The sequence below is a fragment of the Phaeodactylum tricornutum genome, chromosome 16 (genome assembly GCF_000150955.2).
Source record: "Phaeodactylum tricornutum CCAP 1055/1 chromosome 16, whole genome shotgun sequence".
Taxonomy (NCBI): domain Eukaryota; phylum Bacillariophyta; class Bacillariophyceae; order Surirellales; family Neidiaceae; genus Phaeodactylum; species Phaeodactylum tricornutum.
In genome coordinates this window covers 414,530-434,542 of record NC_011684.1, presented here as the reverse complement: position 1 = coordinate 434,542, position 20,013 = coordinate 414,530, and the positions used below count along the sequence as shown (strand labels likewise).

General features: G+C 52.1%; 7 protein-coding genes across 7 annotated transcripts; 4 read left to right on the top strand and 3 right to left on the bottom strand.

Annotated features, from left to right (window-relative positions):
- Positions 1-1,014: 1,014 nt before the first annotated feature.
- Positions 1,015-2,122, top strand: PHATRDRAFT_48181 (predicted protein). Its single transcript, XM_002182648.1, has one exon. It carries the CDS (start codon positions 1,067-1,069, stop codon positions 2,111-2,113), a length of 1,047 nt encoding a protein of 348 aa, XP_002182684.1. The 5' UTR covers positions 1,015-1,066; the 3' UTR covers positions 2,114-2,122.
- A 502-nt stretch (positions 2,123-2,624) lies between these two features.
- Positions 2,625-3,548, bottom strand: PHATRDRAFT_14756 (predicted protein; the record flags this gene model as incomplete). Its single annotated transcript, XM_002182497.1, has 1 exon — positions 2,625-3,548. A coding segment is annotated over one exon (924 nt), but the record flags the coding sequence as incomplete, so codon positions are not given.
- Positions 3,549-4,391: 843 nt separating this feature from the next.
- On the top strand, positions 4,392-5,613 carry PHATRDRAFT_48179 (predicted protein; the record flags this gene model as incomplete). The annotated part of the gene is made up of 2 exons (XM_002182647.1): positions 4,392-4,744; positions 4,849-5,613. Exons 1-2 carry the CDS (start codon positions 4,481-4,483, stop codon positions 5,611-5,613), a joined length of 1,029 nt encoding a protein of 342 aa, XP_002182683.1. The 5' UTR covers positions 4,392-4,480.
- Positions 5,614-6,718: 1,105 nt separating this feature from the next.
- Positions 6,719-8,158, bottom strand: PHATRDRAFT_48178 (predicted protein; the record flags this gene model as incomplete). Its single annotated transcript, XM_002182496.1, has 2 exons — positions 7,125-8,158; positions 6,719-7,068 (listed from the first exon to the last, which is right to left on the bottom strand). Exons 1-2 carry the CDS (start codon positions 8,146-8,148, stop codon positions 6,719-6,721), a joined length of 1,374 nt encoding a protein of 457 aa, XP_002182532.1. The 5' UTR covers positions 8,149-8,158.
- Positions 8,159-8,654: 496 nt separating this feature from the next.
- Positions 8,655-13,292, top strand: PHATRDRAFT_48177 (predicted protein; the record flags this gene model as incomplete). The annotated part of the gene is made up of 1 exon (XM_002182646.1): positions 8,655-13,292. The coding sequence occupies one exon, from the start codon at positions 8,655-8,657 to the stop codon at positions 12,618-12,620; it is 3,966 nt and encodes a 1,321-aa protein (XP_002182682.1). The 3' UTR covers positions 12,621-13,292.
- Positions 13,293-16,298: 3,006 nt separating this feature from the next.
- Positions 16,299-18,367, bottom strand: PHATRDRAFT_48175 (predicted protein; the record flags this gene model as incomplete). Its single annotated transcript, XM_002182495.1, has 3 exons — positions 16,299-17,780; positions 17,953-18,066; positions 18,149-18,367. The coding sequence occupies 3 exons, from the start codon at positions 18,365-18,367 to the stop codon at positions 16,299-16,301; spliced, it is 1,815 nt and encodes a 604-aa protein (XP_002182531.1).
- A 43-nt stretch (positions 18,368-18,410) lies between these two features.
- On the top strand, positions 18,411-19,917 carry PHATRDRAFT_54869 (predicted protein; the record flags this gene model as incomplete). The annotated part of the gene is made up of 1 exon (XM_002182645.1): positions 18,411-19,917. Exon 1 carries the CDS (start codon positions 18,580-18,582, stop codon positions 19,915-19,917), a length of 1,338 nt encoding a protein of 445 aa, XP_002182681.1. The 5' UTR covers positions 18,411-18,579.
- Positions 19,918-20,013: the final 96 nt, after the last annotated feature.

The following is a 20,013-nucleotide window of genomic DNA, read 5'->3' as shown; positions in this document are numbered from 1 at the left end:
CAAAACGAAGTGCACTGGAGTACAACTTTCTTGCGCTGCGACAGGTCCACTATTGGACTAAGAAGCCACTGACATTCTGGAAGCGCACGGTTGCTTGGTGTGCACCCCACCGTACGCTACGCATATGGCTAAACAGTTCAACAAGCTAGTCCAGGATCGTCGTCTGACTGTCGTGGGGCCGGCACAGGCTGCTCGTGCTTTGGCCTAGCCTATTTTTTTGCGCTATGATAGTACAAGGAGAAACATTACATGATTGACTATGAGTCAAGGGGAACGGCGCGACACCAGAAATATTGTCATCTGATAGACTAGCAAGAAACGGCAGAAAGAGGAAACAAAAGAGCTTGTACTAATGCTATAAGCCGCTTCTCGATGCTCTTTTATCACGGATTTTGGCTCAGATGGTGCCTTTAATGTCGCGATGCCGCAAATCTTCCCCCGGCGAAGTGATTTGACATTACGCATTAAATTCGCTGTGTTTGCCCAGATTACGTCCGAATAGACGATTGTCACAAGCTAGTAGGGACATGTATCCATAGTTGATAGTGATCGGCGCCAAACTTTTGAAGCGGACAGAAATAGATCAGATCAACATACACCGCTAGCAAGGATGTTGACTGCTAATTGTAAGCATTGATTCAATGATTGTTTGTGCTTTTGAGAATGCACTCGCACTTCCACTCTCTTTTGTCATAGTATTCTGTGAATAGTTTCAAGGTTGCAGGTAGTTCACAGAGGCAAGCACCTTCGAAGTGGTTGTTTTAGTTCACAGAGGCAAGCACCTTCGAAGTGGTTGTTTTCCGTGACATGTGAGTAGTCCCTCCCTTGTGAACCCTCCATGAATCAAGGGTTATGTCATCTCCTTCTCTGTCAGTCAGTCCGTCGGACAATAAGACTGACAGTGACATGTATAAAGATGATCCTCACTCACAATCAGCGTTTTCGTGCGAGATGAGTAGGCCAACTTTGTACGAGTCTCTTCATCGCTTTTTGACACTCTTACGCAAGCTTTGCTTCGAATAGCATCGACAGCGCTGGAAGCTAAGCTACTGCAAATTGAACTATCATGAAACCAACCTGTCTTCTTCTATCTAGCTTTCAGAGCGGAAATAATAAATCAGTTCAGCTTCTTCTACCAAACCCGTCAATATATGAGACTGGTATTGCCGCCATGAAAGGCGCTTGGGCCCAAGTGGTGGATCAAGATGCAAGAGACTCATTTGAGCAATTATCAAGCGATGGGGTTATCCGAGAAAGCGTGCTGCAAAATGCTAGCAACGGAAGTACCCTAACTTTTGCGCTTTTTAATAATTTGCAGGATCCAATTTGGAAAAAGCACAATTTCAAAGCCAAGGAATTTGTGCAGGCTGTCGGCCCGGCGCTGGAAAATGTACACGAAATATTGGGAAAGATACGTAACGAAATGATAACCACTGTTCCGGGAGAGAAGGCTGCGATAGAGAGCACATTAAAACATTCAATTGAGGAGATTTTGGCAAATCAGGTATCCATCGGACACGAGCCTGAGACACTTTTAGGGAAGAACGAACTCCATGTTCAAGCGAAAGAGAATCCAAATTCGCTCGCAGCTTGGGCAACCAAGATTTTGACTCCTGCCTGTCTGGAAGCGTTTTATTATACAAGCAAGTTCGATTTGCTCAGTGCGCTCCCTAAATCACATAAAGTTTTCGAGGAGGGTTCTTGCAACATTTCCGAAGTTGCAATACTAAACGCAAGAGCTATGGCTGTGACCGACAAAACGAGCTCTGAATCCGCACCAGTGATAAAGCAAAGAGGTGTTGCCGCACAGATCGACGTTTTGTATGAAGTTTCGCATACGTTCAATGAAACGAACATGATTTTGCACGACGATCCGAACAAAGACGCATCGGAAAGCTGCTCTGATCCTGAGAATAAGAGTTCACCAGAGTTGGCTTCTGAAGAAGAGTCAGTACCGGAGAGTTTGATTCATACAAATTTGACAGTGGCAGTGTTTGAAGGTTGGTTGCATGGTGGACCTGATAACATATTGAAATGGCGCATTGCTGGTTTCCGTCAGCCTTTTGAGTTTCCCTTCTCGCCTCCTACAATAAATCGCAAGGCTAGAGTGTGACATTTATGTAATGCGAGTCTAGTGCGTCCTTTATATTGCATTAACAATTTATCATATACTTTGATTTCTAATGTTTCCAGCACCGATACAAAGTTATATTTATATTACAACTTTAACTGTTCAAATGAGTTTCAGAAGCCAAGAGAAGAAGGAGGTTAGTGTAGTGGTTATCACGTTTCGTTTACACCGAAAAGGTCACCGGTTCGAACCCGGTACTTCCTACACTTTTTTGTTTACGTATTTTGGTTGTCACAAAGGTACCAGTTTAGGTGCGATTTACAGTTAGGGCGTATCGTTCCCTTGCTCTTCACAAGTGTTTGTTGAACGGTAATTGCCCAACATTGGGAATGAAAGCAGAACACCTTTGACCTGCAAAAGTATTTAAGCATACATGTCGGTGACAGCTTTTTTTCCTGTAGCTCTATACAAAGGCGTTTTATGATTACTTGTCTTTCTTGTCCACTTCACTTTCTGATGAAACGTCTTCCTCCTCCTCCTCTTCCGAATAGTCCAGTAATTCCTTCACTTCGCCCCGAACCAATGCGCACAGAAACGAGCTGCCGAGACACGCTGGTACTAGATAAAGCAGGGCGGGTTGAGCGGCGTTGAACTGAATCATGACGAACATTGTCACTCCAAGTCCGGCAACGTAGGCCAGGAGCGCCGAATGAAAGTACGGCTTGGGGAACGAGGCGTGAAAGTCGGTCGGTACGTTAACCGGTACTTTGGCCTGGTGAGCATCAAAGCGCAGCAAGATGGCCAGGAAAAATCCAGGAATCACAATGTCCCCAAGGCCCAGCAAGGAGAGGTCAAGCTTCCCGGTTGCAGGATTGACTTCCAACGAGCGAGGAAAGAGAATCTTGATCGGACCATCCAAGTTTTTGGCCACGGTGACCATAACGTCCGTTCCGAACACCCAAAAGATATCATAAAAGAACAGCCCAATCAACAAGATGGCCCCAATCTTGTAGGTTCCGAGGCTAAACCGTTCGATTCCTTGTAGGCAAAAGCTTATACCGAGGACGTTGTTGAGATACCAAGGTTTTGACTGCAAGTATAAGCCACACACAACCGCTGCCGCGAGGAAGGCAACAATTTCGGCGCCCGTAATTTCCAGGCCGAGATCCCACGGACTTGGGCCAGCAATTATTTCCGGTAAAGGGTGCTTGAGTTTGTAATCCCAGCCCACGGATCGACGAAAGAAGGGGGGAGTTACTCGTTCCACCAACGGAGCGATCGTCATGGTGAGCGCGATACAGCCAACTACGGCGAAATAGGCTCCGATCAGCAAGTTGACCAGATCTTTGTCGAGAAACTTGAAGGCTAAGTAGAGTGAAAACAGCGAAACGCTACCCACCAAAGGGAATTGATAGGCGTCTTCTTTTCTCAAAATTTCTCTTTCCGAAGACGGCCGACTGTGCTCGGAGCCGTCCATGGCAACGGGTTCTTCTCGCAAAACGAGCGAAGCATGACACGCAGCGTACAAGATAGCGGTAACGAGTGCCAGCAAATGTGCAACGTACGGAATCGCGACGACTTGCGAGGCCCCCCACAAAGCGAGGATCGATGAGTAGCTCAACATCAACAAATAGTTGGTGTTCCTACCCGTCGAAGTCGCCGGGTTCGTTCCGGCCGAGGACTTTGCCTCTGCCTTGGTTTCCGTCATGATTGTTTTATTCGTACGTGCCGTGGCAGGAGAACGATTATGCTTTCGCGTTGATTCTGCTAGAAATCCTTCGAGAGGGGGACCCGTGTGTCGCCGTTTTCGCTTTCGGAGAGCACCACACAGCTTCGGAGAGACGAGCGATGCACTCCATCCAAAACCGTGCGGACCGCACAATTGAGACGGGAACCCTTCACTAGTCCGTTGGCACTCCCAAAGTCAGTCCTGGTTAGAGTAGGTCACGTCCGTGATCGAACCAAAATTCATGTCATGACGACAACGTGATGACGTGAATACTTATCTTTTTCCCGTTTTCAAATCGTTCCCGTCGTTGGGCCTGCGCGTGCCGTCGAGTATACGGAACGACCTTTTTGCTTTCTACGACGGTGCCTACGCTTTTATATTCACAGCCAGCAGCCGACACCATCCCTCGAATGGGGAGATCCGTGTTCGCGTAGAATTCTTACTACAGTCTACGCATGCTTGCCTTTCCACATCCTTTTCTCCGTGCGTTGCCCACAACAACAACCCAGAGACGGACACAACACTTCGGGTTCCACAAATTAAAACGATCGGGCTTCCGGGTGTGAACAAAGAACCGGGTCCTGTCCTCATCATTTTTCAAAATCCATTGACGAAACGCCACAACTATTCCACTTCTTTCCTTACCGACAGGAATCACAGTCAGTACTGTACAAGTCGCCATGAGTGCCAACGTCGTCGAAGACGCGGAAGTAGCCCTGCCGGTCGCGGACCTGGGCGACGAAGCGGCCTTCGCCGTGGACGAGGACGGGGCCAACGCAACGCCACCGAACAAGTGGAGCAAGAATGGTTTCGGGGCGGAGGTCGAGAAGCAATCGGGCAAGTTTTCCAAAGACGAAAGCGAGCTAGTGCGCAAGTCGGTGGAAGAATTCTGTGCCGCTAAGCAGATCTCGACGGCACGACTATGTTCGGAATGCGATCACAAGGTAGGTTCCCTGCGGGGTTGTGGGTGCGAAGGTGAAGGTATCTAGCACCCCTGGCGCTCGCAGTTTCTCACCAACTTACCTCGCTTACCCTTACTTGTTTGTAGGCGGAACTCAAGGGCGCTTGGATGGAAATTGCCAAGCAGCTTCCGCACCGTAGCGTACAGTCGGTCTATCGTCATGGCATTCGTCAGCTGCACCCCTTTAAGAGAGGCGCTTGGAGTGATACGGAATGCACTCAGCTGGTAGAACTTGTACAGCGTTTGGGGAAGAAATGGAGCTCGATTCAGTCCAAGCTGAATCGCTCGGCCGACTCTTGTCGCGACAAGTACCGAGAAATGTCGGACGAATACGTGCGGGGTCGTTGGAAGGAATCCGAGACAGAGATTCTGAAGCGTTTGATTCGTGAGCACTTGAACGTCGAACCTACGACGGACATGAAGACGCTGGGCAAAATGGTAGAAGATCAGAATATCCAGATTCCTTGGAGTACAATCAGCAAACGCATGGTCAAGCGTAGTCGCCTCAGCTGCTTCAAAAAGTGGCAAAAGATGACGGGGCTCTACTCTCCCGCGGACGATTACAAACGTACCACCCCCACCAAGGCAGATACAGGCGACGAGCCGGTGTTCAAGCGAGCAAAGGTGGAACATTTGGAGCTGGATGACGTCCCCAAGGCGGGGATAGCGACGTCCGCCTTTCTGCAGGCTCCCACTGCGGGGGCAGCGGCAGCCCTCGCGGCGGGAAACGTCGTCAACGCGTCCGGCGAGTACGATGAAATCTACGATTCTGCCAAAATGGCTGACGAGACGGTCCAAGCTGTTGACTTACCGGATACGGATGTGTTGGTACCCGGAGCTGTCCGAGACTAGAACGAGTCTGCAACAGTCACGTACGGGACATTGAGATGGTTCCGAGGCCACGGACAGGATATTGTTTTATATAGCATCAATAACGAGTACATAGTTTCCACCGCATTTGAAACAGCAACTAAAGTTTTCGATCTGACCTTCTGGATTGCTTGGCCCGCTTGTCGATGTCTGAAGTCTGCGGTGTTTCTTTTCGCTTTTTCGGACTCTCGTCACACTTTTGTACCTTCGATATAATCTCGTCTCTTTTTTTCTGTTTCTCCTCTTCCTCCGACTGTTTCCTTTGTAACGAGACTAGAAGTTTTCGCATGTGATCCAGCTCTTGTCTTAGCGGGTCTTCCTTACGCCGTCCCTGGTCGAGACCACGCAGTCTTGCCCCCATGTACCGCAGAGTGCCGAGGGAAAGGGCAATCGCCGCTTGTGCTTGGGCACGTTGCCGTGCTGTAGCGATTTCCTTCTCGGCCAGGGCCATGAACGGTTTGACCTGCACCTGGATCTCCTTAATGGCGTCTTCTGCTTTCCGTAGCGCGTCCAGGGCTTTCGCCGACGCCATTGGTAACACAGTGAATCAAAAATGTAGAAAAGTGTGGACACACCGACTTAATATTCGTGGGCTCGGAAAATTGCTTGGTGTCGATTTTGTGATACTTGTCGTGGTCCGCCCGTGCCCGTGACAGACATTATTAACAGTTTTGAATTTACATTAACACAAACTAATTTTAAGTTTAGGTTTTGTAGTACAACTAGTTACTACTTACAGGCAATGACAACATTAAGCACACTATTGTGACCGTTGATCTAAATATCGAGTGTACTAATAGACTTCTCCTTTGTCGGTTCATGGCTGATGGAGCCACTATCGGATGTGCATGGTCAGATCTAGAGTATCAAAATTGAAGCTTCGAGCATTGCTTGTTCTGCAATTGAAGAATTGGCGGGAACCGTTGAACAGGGAAAAAGCATCTACCAGAAATGCGTTTCTCTACATTCAGAACAGTACTATCGGTCGGTAAGGGTCAAAAGCAAATAATTTTCTCGCCTGTTTTCCCGTTAGAGTAAGATTGTGGGCGATGGTGATGCCTTACTGGACACCAAAATGTGATCGATATCAAAGTTCCGCCCCGCAGGCGTAACAAAATTGTGCGTCTGACCAGTGCAGGGTCGCATTGCAAGTCGGACAGGCAAGGTGGACGTCTAAAACGCGATTGCCGCCGTGGGGAGTGTCCGCATCCCACGCTGATTGTCGCAACCTCGTCGCGCGCCGCGGCCGGCGATCGTTGTCCCGATCGTCTTGTCGCTGCAGCAAGGCTTCCACGAGACTGGCCGCTTGCGCGGGAACCACGGCCACGCCGGCCACAATGCTGCCGCATACAACCAGCTTTCCCGTCCAGGTGACGGGAGTAATGTCTATCGGATTGGATGGAAGAGACCAGAAGAACAACGAGGGCGTGAGTGAGTCTAAATGTTCAAAACTCGTCATTGACCGCTGCAGCAGTGCGACTGCGAAAACCTACCTCCAAATCCCACCGTGGTGAGGGTGGTCAAACCAAAATAGAGTGCGGTAAAGTAATCGCTAATGTCGGGATTGACTTTGTGTTCGACGGTGTAGATGAGTCCGGTGGAGATGGAGAGGAGGGTGAATAAACTCAGGAGTACCCGTGCGAGTTGTAGCTGCCAGGGTTTTATGTTTTGACCGGGAACGCCGACGGCTTGTGCGTACATGGCGAAAGTAGCCTTGTCCCGGAGGGCCCGTCGCAAACGCAGGACGCGTAGGAGTTCTAGATTGATGAGTACCGAGGGACTCGTCAGCCAGTTGGGAATCCACGTCACGGTGGCCCAGAAGGACTCCGGAGCAACGCCGAACACGAGGGGCAGAATGACGACCACGACGTCAATGGCGAACTGTGGATTAAGGACGTGCTTGCCCGTGTCCTTGGAGGAGGAAAACCAACGAGCAAAGAAATCGGCCGCAAAGATGACGCCCACGACGTTGATGGCCATCCGAATGGCGTTTTCGTAGGGAATGGAGGGAATAGTCGAAATGGCAACGAGCAAACTATTGAAAATGACACTAGCGGAAACCGTAATTTCGACAATGGGTTCGGCCAGAATGTTGGCCAACTCTTCCTTGAATTTTCCAATGCCTTGATCGGGCATCGCCAAACCGTCGTCAGTGTATTCCACAAAAGTAGATTCACTCTTGATTGACGTGAGAAATGGTACGGAGAGGTCGTCTAGATTGACGGCACAGGCGTAGAGTGTTTCCAATACGACATTCTTGCCATCGGACGACGGCGACTCCGCTTCCGCCTGTTGTTGTTGCGCCTTTTGGCGACCCTTCCGTAGACGGAGTTCCGTCCCCGTCACGGACATGGACAGGGCTGTCCATCGACGACTCGAGGATCGCAGGCAGACCAAGGCGTCCGTATACCGAATCATTGTTCCCATCGTTACCACCACCACGACGAGGAGAGGAACAATGGGGTGCCCGGAACGCGGACGCTTCCGGGCCGTTCGGCAGTGCCAAAGATGCGGCATGATGCACACCACGGCAACGGAACGAGTGGTAGCGCAGATTCCGTCGTTCCACACGACGTCCGTTCGAGAGACACACAATGGATCACACGAAAGGTACACGAGAAGCTTTTGTTGGTCTGCTCTGCTACCAATCCCACAGTCCAAGTAGAGAGGGGTAGGTAGTGTGTGCGGTTTGGAAAGAGCGGCCTTGTGTCGACGTCCGGAAGACTTTCGTGGATGAAATTCGAAATAGCGTTCGCATAGATACCATGTATTTGGATACGTGGTACCACGTCATTTCGTGAACGGGGCTCTTCAGAAACCCTAGCCCTCGTTAGCTTGTTCGGTTTCTCCCCCGACCGATCGAAACGCCCGCCCCGTCACAAACGACCATGACGATGGAAACATCCGCTGATGGATTGGAAGATTCACAGTCAGGGCAATCGACCTCACAAGCCCAAAATATTGTACGACCCTACCCGAAACTGGACGCTGTCGATGCAACTTGACCCGCGTTGCTGTCGTAAATGACTACCACAACCACTACGACGAGGAACGTCCCAAAGCGTGACGGCAAGGCCCATCCGGTGCTCGAGCCGACGGGGGAACCGGCCCTCGTTACGGCTTTACGGAGAGTCGATCCGTTACTGCAATTTCTTTCCAAAGCAACGGGTCAGACGGGAATTCCGTTGCCTACTCTACGACGATCCCTGCCGGCGGGTTACGACGCCACGGCGCTGCTCCAACAACTCCAAGCCTTGCACGATCGTGGCATTCTGCAATTCACCTACCGACGTTGTGACGAACAACATCTTGGGGACTCCGCCTCCACGACAACAGTGGCAACCACAGATCCCACAACCACCACGAGTCCCACGAGTGTGACAATGGAGGTCGGGTCCACATTCACCCGTACCACCACCACCACCACTATTAGACCAACTTTGCAATGGGAAGACGCAACGATCTGGATTGGTTTTCCGCCACCACTAACGGCACACGCCGTCGTCGACAAACTCCACACGGCACGACGTGGCTTGGGGACTTTGCACGGTAGTACCTCTACCGCCGCTCGTCGACGTATCGTGGCCTTGCAACGCATACTCCAGCACGAAGCTACACACGGGTCGGATCCCGCGCCGGTGCCGACCGAATCGTCCCTACCATCACCACCACCCGCCGGCAACAAGGCCTGGCAACCGGAACCACATCCGGAAGACTCGGACAATGATACTGAAGAACCGATACAGAGAGATGCCAAACTGGCTCGACCGGCTCTACAGAAACTGTTGGGTTTGCAGGGATGTCGACAGACGGAACCAACGTTGGACAAGGATGCCTTGCCCGTTTCCATACTGGCTGCGCAGGCTTCGTATGCCGGATCGCACGCCTCCCAAGAAGCCGCTTTTGCAGTATTGCCGAAGCACACGGCAGCGCAGATTCCCAACAGCTTGAAACGCGTCTTTGGTTTGCCCGTACCGATACAAGGGATTCAGGGAACAAAACAGTTGTACACGCACCAGGCCGCCGCCATTGCGTCGATACTAGCTGGAACGCACACGTCTGTCTGCACCGGCACCGGGTCCGGGAAATCCTTGTGCTTTTTATTACCTACCTTGACGGCGGCCTACCACGGTCACGGCGTATCCCTACTCTTGTTCCCCACCAAGGCCTTGGCTCAAGATCAACTGGCCAAGCTCACGAAGTTGCTACAATCGGATGCTGATCTGGCATCCCGCATTCGAGTAGCCACCCTCGACGGCGATACGGCCCACGCAAATCGCGCTGAGATTGCGCAGTCCTGCAACGTCATCTTGACCAATCCCGATACGTTGCACGCGGCCGTCCTGCCCCACTGGAAAACAACCTACGGTACCATGCTTTCTGCCGTGCGCTTCGTCGTCATTGACGAGGCCCACATGTATGAAGGCGCTTTTGGAGCCCACGTGGCCCTCGTCCTCGGGCGTTTGGCCCGGATCAGTCTCGTGGCGGCGGCCGCCGTGTCCCAAGACTATGGAACGGCTACGGCGGCTCCCCTGCGACCACCCGTATTCGTGTCCACGTCAGCGACTCTCCCCTGGCCCGAACAGCACTTTCGACTCCTTTGTCCCATTTCTTCGACCGATTCTGTGGCGGTCTTTACGGCGGAAAAGGATGGGTCGCCACGCTCTGCCAAACATTTTTGGGTCTGGAATCCGCCCATTTTGCACCAGGATGGCACGTCCACCGGCAAGGTGCGCTTTCTACCCACACACCCGCCAGCGTCAATGACACCTGACGAACAGCCAAAGGCCTCTCTGGTTGGGAAAAAACGTCCACGTACGCAACGGAACACCCGAATTAGTAGCACGAACCAGGCGAAAGTCAAATCCAATCATCATGGATACGATCCACAGTTGCAAGCCTTTGGACACGGACCAGCGCGACTTCACCGTCGTCACGCAGCCGACGAAACAGCGTTGCTTCTAGCCCAGGCCGTCGCGAATGGAATCCGATGCATTGCGTTTTGCAAAACACGAAATTTGGTCGAATGGGTCTTTGAACGAGCCTTGACGATTCTGCAAAAGGAGGACTCGACAAGGTCACTCGCGTCGAAAGTGGAGAGCTACCGGGGGGGATATAGTATGCTGGAACGTCGGCAAATTGAGCAACGGCTGTTTCGTACGGAGCTTTTGGGTGTTGTCGGAACAAATGCTCTAGAGCTGGGCGTGGACATTGGTGGCATCGATCTGACGCTACATTGCGGATATCCGTCGTCCTACGCAAGTTTGCTCCAGCAGGCTGGACGCGCCGGTCGTGGCGGGACGGCGCGTTTGAACGTTCCGTCCTGTGCCGTTGTGGTTTGCTTCAATTCTCCTTCTGAACAACATATCTGGCGGCATCCCAAGACCCTATTGAGTAAAGGTGTTTCGGCACCGCATACCATCCCAATCAACAGTGGTCTCGTGCAAGGCCATCTACTATGCGCGAGCGAAGAATTTCCGCTGACTGGAAAATATACACCAACGACCATCCAAAGCACCGCGAAGGCGGCAAAGGTGCACCATGATCTATTGAACGATTACGACCTTTTTGGCGGAATGGACATTTACGAGGAGGCACTGGACGCTTTGCGATCAACTGGTTCCGTCACGGAAGAGATAATTGCAACCCCTGCGGCTTCCTTCGGTAAAATTACGATATACAAAGCACATCCTTTGATGAAGAAAGCATGGTCTCGCGTTTCCATTCGCTCTATTGAGCCCGTCAACTATGCTGTGGTCGATATCTCGCATCCTGGGCAAGGTGGACGGACCAACGGTATTCACGACGAAGGGGCTGTCATGGACACGCTACCCTACTCTCGAATATTCTACCATGCTCATCCAGGAGCTATTATTACACACAGGGGTCGAAAATACAAGGTTCTTTCCATGACGCGACCTCCTGCCTTCACTCCTGAAAACTTTAGCTACGGTCGGAGCATGAGCTTGGCAGCTTTTGCAAAACCAACGGGTGCAAAATATTCGACGCGACCTTTGAGTAATATGCACATAACTGTGGTCAAACAGATGGAGCGTATCCAATTGGAACCAAACTCGTCCTTCGTTACGAGGGATTCGTTCGGCGCAAAGTCGGTAGATTTCAGCTACGAGCTAGAACAAGCCGATTCATTGTCCTCGTCGATTCCATCAAAACAATCTAACCAGAAGCAGGAAGAAAGTGACGAAGCAGGGTTGTCCTCGACGCTGGCTGGATACGGAATTGTCAATGTGAAACGAAGTGTCCATGGATACAAGAAGTTGTCGTTGATTACGCGTGCTGAACTAAGTCGTACTGAATTGTCTCTTCCCGAGCTTGAATTTGAAAGTTTTGGTGTGTGGTTTGACACGGACGCAGGGGCTCTCACTCCAAGGCTTGGTGAAACATATGGTCCAGGAGTTCATGCGCTCTCACATGCAATTCTTGCAGTCGCGCCTCTGTTTGCGCCGGGGCTGGTTCGCTCTGATTTGGAGTGTGATCACTCCTTCTTCGCACCCACTCAAGTCATGCTGTTTGATGAAAGAGCAGGTGGATCTGGATCGTCGGAACGTTTGTGGAACTACTTTTTCCAGCCGAATAGCATTCTAGACGCCGCAATCAAGCTCCTCGAGGAGTGTTACTCGTGCTGCTGGGACAAAACCTACGATGGCGGCTGTCCGGCTTGTCTACATGCGTCGAATTGCATTAAATTCAACATGAGTCTTTCACGATCTGCGGCCATTGTTATCGGAAAGCACATGCTGGAACGTATCCAATCTACCGATTTCTATAGAAGAAACGCTGATACCGCGAAGAGTTTAGGGAGGACAACTTGCGAAGCAGGCGCGAGTCCAAGGAGAATAGCGCGGAAAAAGGCTTTAGACAAAGCGAAAGAGATGCAGAGCTCCAAAGACCGGCATTTCGTTGTTGGGAGGGTATCTTGGCCACTTGATGGCGATGAGATGCAATGCAAGCAAGTCAAAGATAGCTAAAATCTTAAAAAGCAACCAATCACATGTAATCTATCCGATTTATGGATACTCATCCGCATACTTTGTAATGGTCTCGCCAATTAGAACAAACAGCTCGCCAACACCGGCCCTCATACCGCTCTTAATTTGGCGGCTTACGAGTGGTGGGCCGTTCGGAAACTCAGGCTCTACTGAGCAGTACAGCTTGCAACTTTCGTTACCTGTATTGATCACCAAGATTTGTGTCCAGGCAATGAAGGTCGATCCATATGGGGCGTCTGGATTTCGAGCCCTCTTCTTGATACAGAAACAGTATTCGTTGTATGCAATGAGACACTGTGTCTCGTAGCACATATTCGCTTTCACAAATGCTGACCGAGGCATCAGGTAGCTGTTTTCTTTCTCCGAGCCTACAAACTCGCTAGTGTCAATCGTACTAGGAGGGTTCGGATCTCCGATGTGGTCGTTGTGGACATTCCACGTTCCCATCGTAATGTTTTCATACCGCGCTTCTGTTTTGTAAATACCGTCAACAACAAATCGGGAGTTCTTGTTCAGCATAGCCCACCGTAGTCGACAGAATCCTACAGGTACTTCGAGCTCAAGACTGACAAACTCTAGGTTCTCCGGCACTTCAAAACCTGGAGGCTTGGAGACTTGTCCATTGTCGGCCTTTATGGCCGGTCCAAGAAGAGGACCAATAACATTTCCTTTCTCTTCTGACTCGGCCTGTTGACGCCTCTTCTTCAATTCTCTACCGTCTGCTCGAATTTCTCGCAAAGCGTTGAGCATGAAGGCAGCTTGCGTTGCAGCATTTTTTATCTCTATTTCCATTTCCATGCCCTTCTCTTCGACGTAAAAGAAAATTTCGTCCGTTACACTCGAGATAATAAATTGTCGGATAGTGGAACCCAAAATGGTATTGTACAAAACCAAACATAGTGGCAAATATAATATCCAATTGAGGTAGTACATCCAGGCAAAGACCTGGGCTATCACATCGTACTGACTCATGTTGCGAAGGCGTCGGAGGCATTGTGTCATGCTATTCAAAAAGCCATCGTGCTCTGATTTTTCAGGTTCTTCCTCGTTTGCGTGCTTTCTCTCTTTGTCCCAGCGAGCTTTCCGGATCTGCACGTCTTTGTGAGTGGCCTTTATTAGCCGGTGCCAATCGATCGTTTTGATATTTGTCGCAATGACAAAGAACGGCCCGACACGATATTCAATCTCAGTTTCGATCGTTACGCCCCTTCGTTTTAGCCGTGGTGTCAATAAGCGATAAAGATCGTTTGAAAGTTGAACGGCAATACGTCTTGGCTATCGTTAGAGAGAGAGGTAAACAAGGTAAGATCAGTTCTCACCAAAGAAATCATGTATATTGGAAGTACCCACCGTGAAGTCGCTGGCCAGCGCGATGCCTGCCAGCTTCACAAAGTTGACGTGCGCATACACTCGAAAGCGTTCAAAACGAGTAAATTTTTCAATCTCGTCAGCTCCTTCCCACCTCTCTCGAGCCATTCTCTCCAGCTCGTGTTTGACGACTTGAATGCTATTCTTCACCATCACATTCACGTATAGAGTGCTATTTGTATGTGCAATCGCTCTGGAACTTTCGTTGTCTCCTTTCTTTTTCCGATTGTATTGATCGTTCAGCCCCTTTTCCCCGTCCCCGTCCTTCATCATTTGGTACGCGTCCAAAAGTTTATTCTGGGCCTTACCGATAAATCCGTTCTCGTCGCTTCGAAAACGATTGGTTGGATTACGAGTGCGTTTCCATGCCCGATCGTACAGATTTCCATAGTAGTCTTTGTCACGAGCAAGGAACGCTAGGTCGCGTTCCGCTAAAATCTCAGCCCGTGTCAATATCATGGATTGTGCTTTTTCAGAAACGTCGAGCAAGGCTTCATCCACTAGTACCGCAGATTTTTGCACAGTGTTGGAGAGCAGCAAAGCCTCATCTTCACGTGGCGACCGCTGCCGTTGTCCTAGCAGAGGATCAGGGCATGATCGAATCGAGAGCACGGGAATAGTCGATTCAAAGCGGACTTCAGATGTGTTTCGTGTGCGAGGCTTCGGTATCAGTGCGTTGGGCGGCAGGTCCGCACCAAATTGCTGACGTTTGCGGTTGCCATTCACCAAGGCAGAACGCTGTGGTAGCGGCGAGCTTCTCTCTTCTTCCATAATGTCCTCCAGCTTTTCCTCTCCAGGGCCAGTGCCATAGATTTCACGACGACTTCGTTTGAATTGCTGTAGTCGGTGAGCAAATTCTACTTCTACAGGACTGGTGGCTTCCGTTTCCGGGAACTGCTCCGTTCTGCGTAAGGGACTTCCATCGTTGAGCGATGTGCTGGGGGACTCGAAATAATCAGCACGAGGTGAATTGACAAAGCCGTTCGGATTGCCCCCCTTGGTTCCTTGCGCCCATCCCAGCCCAGCTACAACTCGTTGAATATGATCACTTTCGTGACGATCAGCCGCCTCCAGAGAAGCAAAGGCTTTACCGCAAACCCCACACATCCAAGCATCTCCAGTTCCATCGTCGTCGTGAATTCTTAAAACCGAAGCGGCCACGCTTGCGACATTCCGTTTAACCATGTACAGATTCCGGGCGAGAACGTTCCGTCGCTTCTTTCGGCTTTTTTTCGCTCGGTGGGGCCAGTTGCTGGAAATAGTCCAGTCGGCTGTCGCGTCGGTAATGGTTGTAATGTCAAAGTTCGACAGCGACTCCGATACAGACCCCACTTCGTTGGCTTCCCCCGCTCCACGTCGTCGTCCCCGCCGGATGGCTCGTTCGGATGACTCTTCGGTCGCCATCGATCCCGCCGTACCGGTTGTCGGCGGTCCCGTCTCCCCAGGCGCAGTGGCACCCTCATCGTTCGTCCGACTGCCGGCGCGCGACGAGGACGACGAATCGACGGAAACGTCCAGACTAGGTCGGAACGCCGGCGGTAACACGTCCCCCGCGTCCTCCGCATCGGTGTTGACGAACTGCGAACAGGATTGCCAAATCGCTTCGGCTACCAAAGTGGAAGCACGGCGAGCTTCGTCGGCTTTGGACGGGTCCGCCAAGCGACGGATGGTTCTCCGCCGCATTCGAGCCTGGCGTCTTTCTTCCACGCTGGCGACCGAAAACATGGTATTGATGAGGGCGAACGAATAGAATGGAGCTGTACGCGAATCGCGGTTCAATGAGAATGCCAGTAGGTAGCCAAATTTGAGGCGGTTCAGTAAGAACTGTGTGGACTCTGGAACCTTCCAAAACGATCTTTCTACTTGAAAGACTGTAAGGCCTACGGCGACAGTACGTCCTCGATTCGCTTGCGGTGCAGCCTACGGCCATTTTGCGGGGTTTTATACTACAGTTACGTTGGTTGAAATCGATCCTGTATGGTCGTGTTTCAATAAATCCAAAACCGATTCGTTCCATCGTAACTTGTGTCCGCGAGAATCTAGTTTACAGGGTATTGTTAGACACAATTTGACGGTGAATTATAGTCTAGCTAGCTAGCGTGCGTCTTCGGGAAATCGAGACAAACTTCATGTACTCTACCGGAAAAGACCATGAGAGGGGCGTCCGACCACACTCTCCTCTCCCCCTCCCCGAGACGCAAAACAACATTCTACCGACAAGGCTCCGTAGGCTTGACAAAATTCCCAATCCGCCGGTCATCTCGTAACGACGACACCCACGCTGTACGGTTACGGGCCTTTCGCATCATTGTTCCGCGGCTCGTGTTCCGCCACTTGGCAATACGCCGTTTTAATGACCTGCACGGGACAGGCGTGTGTGCGAGCACCGTGCGGTTCACCCACGAGCGGTACGAGTTTGGCCGGACGTCGGTCTTCTCCACCGGCGCTTCCGCGGTACGAGGCGGACCGGAGCGGGGGTTGCAAAACGTACCATCCCCGCGATTGGGACGTGGCGGGATCGTGCGGCAAGAGGGACCGGTAGAGGTCCGTCACGGTCACCCAGTACGGCGGGTACTTGAAGCGCGCCACGTCGAGGACGAGAACCTGGTCCGTGGCGGCGTGGTAGGCAGCCAGTGGAGAAAAATGGCCGTCCCCCGTTTGTCCCAGGACGGCGCGGCTGAAACTGACTACGATAACGCCATTCGTTTCCATCGCGGCGGCCGGATTGCCGGAGGTCTCGGCGGTGCCTGACAAGACCCGTTGAATATCCAATCGGAAGCGTTGCAGGTCATCCAAGTCGAATGATGGGTTGGTGTGGACGGACCCCGAGTCGGTCTCTATCGCGGATGGGGGTTGCGGTCGTTGCATACGGACCCGCACGCCTTGGCAGGAGGCGAGTTGCGCGAATTCGTGCATGGAAATACCGGCCCGTCGAATCCGTTCCGGAGTCAAACAACACTGGGACAAGAGGACGTCTTCGTTCCCAAAGTATCGCCAACCGTGTTTCCAGCGTACGTGTGGATCCATGGCAAAGACGTTGAGGACCATGAGGAGTGTGGTGACGCCGCAATAGGCGGGATCCGACTGATTGCAAAAATGCTCCGAAAGCGGAATATACAAGGCGGCCGTGTTTTGTGTAAGACAGTCCGTGAGCCAGAGCGTGCCTTGTCGGCTGTTGAGCGGCACGAGGGAAGCGGGTAGAACACGGCGACGTACGGAATAGGTTGGTTCCGGTAAAGGAGGCGGCAATGGTACTACGGATTGTGGTAATTGTTGTGATGGTACAAGGTGTGGCGCCTCGTCGAGTTCGTGAAAGTGACAAGTGCAGGTTTGACAGTGTGGAGAGGAGGGGCCGACGGAACCGGCGGATGCGTGGGTATCGGTGCGCGTGTAGGCCGACATGGTGGTAAAGGATAGCGACCTTGGTCGCCGGAGTGCCACGCTCCCCCGTCGCGGTCGCCTGGACGAGTTTCTCTCGACACCCAAGGGTACGGTCCGGGTAGACGATGGCGACGTGTGCGCGAGCGATACAAGGCGAAACCAGAGCCGGTGGGTGAAAGGGGCTGGGACGATCTCATGATCAGGGAAGCCTGGGGGGATAGAAAGTGTGCGTGTAACAGTTTGGATTGGATTGGCCGGAATGGACGTCAACCCGTAGAGCCGCACGGCCCCGTAGGATCCGAGGGGATGATGGAAATCAGAAAGACGAGTGAAGGAACCGAACGATACAGTGTTGAAAATGTGCTTGGTGTTGGTGGACCTTGAGAAAGACTACTATAGAAGACTCTTTGTCGTTGTCGTTGGGGCGTTTAAATTGTAACGGAGGAGCAAGGAGGTCGACACCACCATGAGAAACAAGAAAGGGCAACGAGAGAGGTAATGTCTCAACAAGGTGGTGTTCTGACATTCATAGGTCGTGTACCCGTGAGGATGACACCGTGACTTTTTCCCGCCCAGAGAGGGCAAGGGCAACGGCACGCCTCGGGAGAAACCCCAACGCGCGTTGTGCACGTGTGCACTGCGTGGCGGAACCGGCCCCCCTCCCCTCCGAGTTTGTCTGTGTGTATATGTGTGTATATGTGTACGGGTGTCTGTATTTATCTGGCTATGTCTGTACCTGTGTACGTCAAAGTGTCTACGTGTCTGTATGTGCCGACGCCGTCGCGGTCCGTACGGTGCCGGGGAGACCGAATAGGTAGTACAGTCGCTTGGTACCGATCGCAAACCCAGGTGTGGAGTGATCGATCGATCCGGTACCGTACCGTACCGTACGCTACTGGTCTCGCACAGACTTCCTCTCGTAGCCGTACCCTCTCGATAACGCGACTGACTCGTGCATCTCTCTCCGTCTCGTGCATCTTACCATCCTTGTCATTGCCATTCACTACCTTTCTCCCTCGAGTGTACCAACCGAACAGTAGTGCATCCATTCCCAATCTAGCCCACTTGCCTTCCAGTTACAAACAAATCCTTTAGCGGCACCGTGCAGTCCCCCATTTGTGTACCTTGCCTTAATACCTACTTACCTACCTACCTACGTATCTCTTGCGCACACTCCCAAAACCTCCACATGACCGTGCACGTGACGCTCCACACGTCCGGACCCCGCAACGTCGTACAGGTCGCCGACGCCGAATCGATCCTCCAAAACTTCCAGGCGACGCTCGCCCGCTACACGACCGACGATGGTTCCGCCCTAGTCGACAAGTTGGACTTGTCCGGTCGCGCCTGGCCCTTGTCCTCACTCCAAGTCCTCGAGGCCTTTTTCGAAGCGCACGTCGTCGACACCGTCCGCGTCCTCAAAATCGACGACATTATTGCCTCTCTCCCCACCGTAGATGGCCTCGCGTCTCTCCGTTGGTTTGCCCGGGTCTTTCAACACGCCCCCGTCGCCGTACTCAACCTCAACGACAACGCCTTGGGAACGCGCGGAATGGCAGAAATACGACCGTTGTTGTCCAATCCGCACATCCGACACCTTGCTCTCGATAACGTTGGAATCAGTGAAGCGGTCGTTGCTACACTGGCCACGATACTCTCCCATTCTTCCGGTGACGACCCGGATACACCCGGACCACTCCAACTACAGAGTCTCTCGTTGGGCCGCAACCAAATCGGGATAGAAGGGGCGCGGAGTGTGGGGGAGCTCTTGGCTCTTTGCCCTCATCTGGAGTCCTTCTCCTACGCTTCTTCCAGGCCGCAATTGGCCGGAACCTTGGCCTTGGTCCAGGGTTTGGAGAAAAGCGAGGTCACATCCTTGCGGTACTTGAACTTTGAAGATTGCGTCTTCCGTGGCGGTGACGGGGAGGATCCAACCCAGGTCCTCAAGACTGTGCTCTGTCGCTCTCCGAAACTCCACACCCTGCTACTCCCCGACTGCGAACTGGGTCCGGCTGGACTCCTTCTCGTCATCCTCGGAATCCGGTACGCCAAGCCACCCTTGACCGTCCTGGACTTGAGCGCCAACAATGCTGGTCCCGGGGGCACCTACGCTCTTGGTGAGTTATTGGAATACACCGATGCACCACAGACCCTCCAGTCACTCGCCTTTGACAATAACGAGGTGGAAACCGCCGACGTCCTGAATTGTGTACTCCGTCCCGTGATCCGGTCACCCCGGGTCGCCCTCCGCGAACTACGCTTGGAGGGCAACGAACTCGAGGGCCTAGCACTCCAATTGCTAATCGATAACCCCATTCCCTCCCTCCGTGCCCTGCACCTCGAAGAAAATATGGACATTGGACGCCAACGCGCTCAACGACTCCAAGCTCTTTACCAAACTATGGGTTGTGTGGTGTACGTGGACGAGAATTTGGAAATCGACGAAAACGACGACCATGATGAGGAGCAAAAGGATGACGACGCGGTCGATGCGTTGGTGGACAGCGTGAAAGGGTTGGCTGTTTAGAATGCGGGGGTCGCAATGGAACGCAGCGCTTCCAGACAATGTACTCTGGCAAAGTCACTATTGTAGAAACGAACACACCATTCTAGATTGGACCTG